This window comes from Sinohyriopsis cumingii, chromosome 8 (genome assembly GCF_028554795.1).
Source record: "Sinohyriopsis cumingii isolate HCF-2022 chromosome 8, ASM2855479v2, whole genome shotgun sequence".
Taxonomy (NCBI): domain Eukaryota; kingdom Metazoa; phylum Mollusca; class Bivalvia; order Unionida; family Unionidae; genus Sinohyriopsis; species Sinohyriopsis cumingii.
Genome location: NC_142968.1, coordinates 105,223,580 through 105,229,579, shown reverse-complemented (window position 1 = coordinate 105,229,579; position 6,000 = coordinate 105,223,580). Strand labels below are relative to the sequence as shown.

Genomic DNA, 6,000 nt, shown 5'->3' with positions numbered 1-6,000 from the left:
ATTGATAACAACAAATATTTTTATTGTAAGGTGACCTTGGGTTGGTGTTTCCCGACCCAGCGGTCAACCTATTACAGGAATAATAAAGAATTCAGTCCAAAAAAAGGTAAAGATATTTTGACTGTTACTAAAAATAGAAAACCTTTAACCGACTTCTTAAAAATCATAGGTCACAATTTGTCAGTAAAACAGCATGGCATTAAGGTCATTCTAATTTATACAAATGACGTCAATCTGCTATCAGATATAGCCACCATTTACTATAAGTACAGGGGGCCCTGAGTGGCCGAGTGGTCTAAAGCGCTGTCCGTTACGGATCACTGCCATCTCACCTCTGTCTGTGTGGGTTCGAGTCTCGGATTCAGCCAACGTGGGTATGTGAGAAAGCTTGCCAGTAGCTTCTCGTGGGTCGGTGGTTCTTTCCGGGGTTTTCCTGGGTTCTTCCTCCACCATTAATACTGACCGCCATGTATAGCCTATCGTGTGCTGAAAAATGGCGTTAAACCCTACAACAACAACAACAACAACTATAAGTACAAAAACCTTCAAACAGCTTTTGAAAAACACTTGACAGAATTTGACCACCTTTGACGGAAAGCATACAAACATGGAAAGCTTATTGAGTTTGTATAACTAATCCACATCAGCTGCATTTGCTAAGAAAAGAACTTACCTTAAATATATTTTTTTCAAAATCTGCTCAACAATAATTTTGCCAAAGAGATCATCTCCTCTTGAAGACCATTGAAATGTATGCAAATGATTCTGATTCTGTCAAATGATGGTGGCTGAAAACAGAACAACACAATGCACAACTTTCTCAAAATCAACTGCTGATTAGAATTTTACTAACGTTGACTGAAAGCATCCTGGCACAAAGACCTTCAACATGGGGCAAATGATGCAAATCTACCATCAAATATGGACAAAGATCCCAAAAATGGTGAAACTTGCTTTGTAGTCAACGTACAGCACTGGAAAAAAGTTCTACAGAAGTCACTCCACTGACCAAAATTTCTCTGGTATTTTTTTCCTCTTGCATTAGGCTATCTGGTGGACATCATTAAAAAGGACATTCTCAGACCACACAGGCCACTTGTTTGACTTGTTCCTTATCTGAAATAAATTGCTTCAACAGTGAATTATCCCTAATAATATGTATGACTTCTCTTGTATTCATTATATCAAGATAGTGTCTGGACCAAATTTTCAAAGTTGACAAGGTTGTTTGTGTATTTGGCAAACTCCATCAGTATTTTGTTGACAGATCCTGAGCTGTAGATGTACTTGCTTTAATTGGGACCAAAAGTGATTCTACAGTCATGTTAATTTAGACTGGATAATTATTGAATTTCACTGTTATTGTGATTAGTTTTTCTGCCCAAAAAGTCCATGTCAGTAAGTCATCAGAAAATTATTATTTGTTAAGTATTTGTTAACTACTCCTGTTGAAAGGTTAGCATGATAAAGGAATGTCCTGTTATGTTTATAGTGTAAATGTCCATTGGATATGTTTAATATAAATGAAGGTATAACACAAAATATATGTTGACTGGTTACTGTTGCATTGACTATAAAAATTGGCAGAAAATCTAAATGATATGCACATTAACCTTAAATTATTTTATGCTTCCATATTGCAAATATCTCTGAAACGTTGTCATCTTTGTACCTCCTTCAAGCACATATGTACAGGTTCTTATCCAGGATGGGATGGGATCTTAGAAGAAACACGATTAGAATATACGAGACTGCATGTCATGGGGAATTGCCTAGTTTTCCTGTTGGGTTATTGAGCACCATTCCATTTAAATCTGAGACTACTGATAAGTCACATCTAATATAAATCTCACTTTAAACTACTTGTTTCCTGGAAAGCATCTCCAATGTAGCATTAGTCAGTTTTGCAAAAGATATAGATATGTTATTTACTTAAAATGTAAAAATTGGTTATGATGGCAAAATTTTAAAGTTATCTTCATTAAATGTAAATTATAAATAAAATAAGTTTATACTAACCTGGAACTATTTTTGAAATTGGAATATTTAAATATGTAACTTTTTCATGTATCCTACATGTCCATGTTAATGCTGGCATTTTCCCTTTTATTTATAATTTAACTTTAATTTTTGTGCATATATTTAAATATCTTTGATCATTTCATGCCTTTATTGAATTGATTTTGGCAAACATGACAATCATGCATGTAGTAAATTTCTCCAAACCAGAAAATGGATAAAACTGGTAAAAAAGTAGAAAAAGATTTAACAATTCATGTTAAAAGCAGTATGTTGTTCCCTTATTGAATGATTTTTGTTGTTGCTGTTGTTTTAACAGAGAAATATTATCCTTATAGCAAACTTTAATTTTAAAGTCCTTATTGATCTGAAGACAGTTAAAGATAAAATAAGTAAAATTGTATATCCAAAGAATAATGATCAAATGAGTGAAACGGGTGAAGGAAAGAAAGAATAAAATGTAAATGAAATACTTTTTTTCCAGGGAGGAATAGAAAACCATATTAATGCAAATGTAATTATGAAATGAAAAAGTATAAACCTATGGCTGAGTAATATGTAACGTTAATTTTATTATTACAAGGAGAATCTAAATATTTAAACATTTCATAATTAACAAATCTTTCATTGTCTCTTGCTTACTTGCTTTCTGCATTGAGGAGCCAACAGACGTGACCGATTCGGTCTCGGAGTTCTTGTCGACGTTGTAGACGGAGAAGGCTGCCAAAATGGCGTCCTTGGGAAATCTCTTACGAAAGCTTTCTCCGACTGCCAGGCTCATTTTGAAATCGCCAGCATTAAAAAATGGCCAGACACTTTACTTTGTTAGGTATGTACAATTGTAGCTTAGTTACAAGCTTTTATATAACATACATACCACATGCAACTGGAGGTCTTGTTAAACAAGTTGTTTGAATTGACCTTGCCCTCCACACTTGGCTGAGACTATACAGTATAGTCTTACAATGTAAGACAGAGCACATATTGTTTTTGTTTTAGTGCTATCACCCCGCACACCCGAACAAAAATATCGGATGATGTGTCTTACGTTGTATGACTAGGATGAGACAGAATTTTTGTTGTATTGAGACCTGTCAGTCAGGTTTTCTGGGTAGTCCTACCTGTAAGACCCGACGCTGATATTTATGTTGTGAGCACCTCAACAAAATCAAAATGTGCTATGTCTTACATGTAGGACTAGTTTTCTGGGGTGTCCATACATCCTCTTTCGTTCCCAGATATATCCTACTTTTTGGTACCTAAATCTCTATACATATACTGTACTGATGTAGAGTCACTCTCTCTTCAGAGTGTCCTCTGTTTTGAAAGTTCAAATATGGTAACCCTAGTTTTACAAGCTTATATTTTGCATTTAAAACTTATGTATACAGTATATAATTTTTGTATTAACATTAGACAGATGACAAAAAAATAATTTTAAAAATTGTAAATGTCTTGTGCATGTTCACATTTCCAAAAATGAGTACCGGTAAATGTAAAAAGTTTGTTTCCTTGATGTTTAATTGGTGAACTACGAAATAACAAATGTGTTAAGTCCTTATCAGAAAACTATCATTCTTATACATGTATTAATTTTTAAGGCCAAGACTATTCATATGGCTGGGGTCAAGTGGTATAAAGCACTAGACTTTACCTTTCACTGGCATCTCACCTCAGTCCATGTGGGTTTAAGTCTGGAGCTCAGACAATGTGGGTATGTTAGAGAACTTGACGGTAGCTTCCCGTGGGTCAATGGTTTTTACTGGCTTTTCTCACCACTATTTTGCACAACTTAAATATTTCTTCAGGGAAAAAAAACTGTAAAATAATAAATCTGTCTACCTTGTTTTTGCGTCTAAATTAAAAGTTGCCCTGAATCTAATGTAAAGTTGTCCACATGTAATGGTCCCACATATTCCAACCAGAAAAGATCATCATGCGTTTTGTAATGTTATTTGTTATTAAAGAATAACTGCAGAAGACGTTCTATACTATTTTTGAAATACAAGACATCAATACAGCTTGGAAGGGGAGTAAATACTGCCCTGAGGGTATATTTCCCATGGAACTTAAACCCTAGTGAATGTATAACATAAACCAGCTGTTGGTGTGTATCAATTTTAGTCCAGTGTGGAATATCTGATAACTTTTACTGTCAAGTGATATTTCAAAGCTAATTAGATTAAGGCTTACACTACACGTTTCATCCTCATGTTCAGATAAACCTTGAAATATCCGGTGTCAAAACAGGACTTATACTAATGTTTGATCTTTCATCTTTAATCAGGTCATTAAAGGCAATGTAATTTGCAATGTCATCATTTTCAAATCCTTCAAGACTTTCATTGGAATCGTAGTCAGAATACATGAATATTGCCATTTTGTTTCACTTTGACAGTTGACCTCATTTTTAAAGGAAATTCCCGCTTATATGGTGTAAAACTACTAATAGACAGACATGATTTATCTGTTTTAAATCGGAGTTCCACTTTTCTCCTGACTTGAATCAGATTTTTTAAAATATAGTCTGTTTTTTATATCATCTTTGATCCGGTTTTTAAAAAAACGGTCTGCCTGGTCCCCTTCCGCGATGACCCTTGTAAATTATTAATTCCATATATTAGTGCACGACTCTCATAAAGAGTATTCTGATTGGTCAAAAGTTTACACTCATCTAATGAATCTTCGTGTTATGGAAACTGATGGCAATGGAAAGAAGAAGCATGCTTGCAAAACATGGCATTCCAAGTTGTTGAGAGAGACTATGACACAGAAAGTTTAGATAAAGGTTTAAAAGATGTATGGAAATGGGAATGGCTGGAACAAAAAGTTGAGGGAAATTTAGTTAGTCAGTTTATAAGAAAACTGCTAGAGGATTGGTATTTTGTGACCTCTGCAAGAAAGATCTGAATTATGGTAATCGCAGTTGAAAGAGTTTGGAACAGCGCCCGCAAAAGAAGCTGCATGCCGAAACATTGAAGCTCAGAAGGCATCTGGAAAAAGTGCAGTTAATTACTATAAGAAGAAAGATTTCTTGAATGAGAGAACAGATGTAGCCCTCTGTCAGAATATGCGCACTGCCTGTCGCAGTACAAGCACCAGCTTGAAAGGAAAAAGTCTGTCATTGAGAAGGAAAAGAAACGATTGCACATTGAGCCAAAAAATTGTCAGTGGTGACAAAAAGGAAGGCTAAAGAAATCTTTGCCAAAGTCGCAAAAGAGTTTGATTGGCATATCAACAGGTTGTATCCAGTGGAGAAAAAGACAAGAGAATGTATGGGATTATTTGTATCCAGTGGAGAAAAAGACAAGAGAATGTATGGGATTATTTGTACATAGTTGATGTACTTTTGTCAATTCAAGGTAAGGCCTTATTCCAAACACAAAGCCAGGCAAAACACACTTGGTTACTATTCCATCTAAACTATTAGTTTTAGAAACTTTGCACTCTTCTGAATCTCATTACAGTCTTTGTCAATTTGCCTTTTAACCCCCAAATACTTATCCAGATTTCAAGTACAGACATACCTTGATGACATTGGCAAAAACATGATGCAGTAGCTGGCCAAGTTCAAAGACTTAGACTAGCTCCTGAATGGTGGAAAAACGTGCTGATATTTACAATAAATTCAGAGGCAGAAAGACCCACCGATGTACATGTGGTCATTATAAGAGTACGTCAAGTGAACAACTTCAGCTTTCATGTTCTTATTCATTTCCTAGTGTAGCTGAATCAGTAGTGCATATGACCTTGAAATCGAGGCATGTCTGCCCATCTGTTGCTCCTTCTTCTTTCTTGATGTACTCTTATAATGACAACATGTACATCTGGAGGCCTTTTTAGCCATTAAATGCTGTCATTGTAAATATCAGCATAGCTAAAATGATCAATTGATCAACACATTTTCTATGGTCTGTGTAAGTGAAAACAGGCATTTGTGTTTATGCAAATTAATTAAATGATTATTGACAGGACTTACAA

General features: G+C 35.0%; 1 protein-coding gene across 1 annotated transcript in view; it reads left to right on the top strand.

The window, feature by feature from the left end:
• The first annotated feature begins 2,693 nt into the window (after nucleotides 1-2,693).
• The window catches only part of LOC149794299 (NADH-ubiquinone oxidoreductase 49 kDa subunit-like), a 43,025-nt gene continuing 39,718 nt past the window's right edge, over nucleotides 2,694-6,000 (top strand). The window contains exon 1 of the mRNA XM_089968456.1: nucleotides 2,694-2,848. Coding sequence (XP_089824582.1) covers nucleotides 2,748-2,848 — 101 coding nt within the window. The 5' untranslated portion in view covers nucleotides 2,694-2,747. The remainder of the gene's footprint in view (nucleotides 2,849-6,000) is intronic.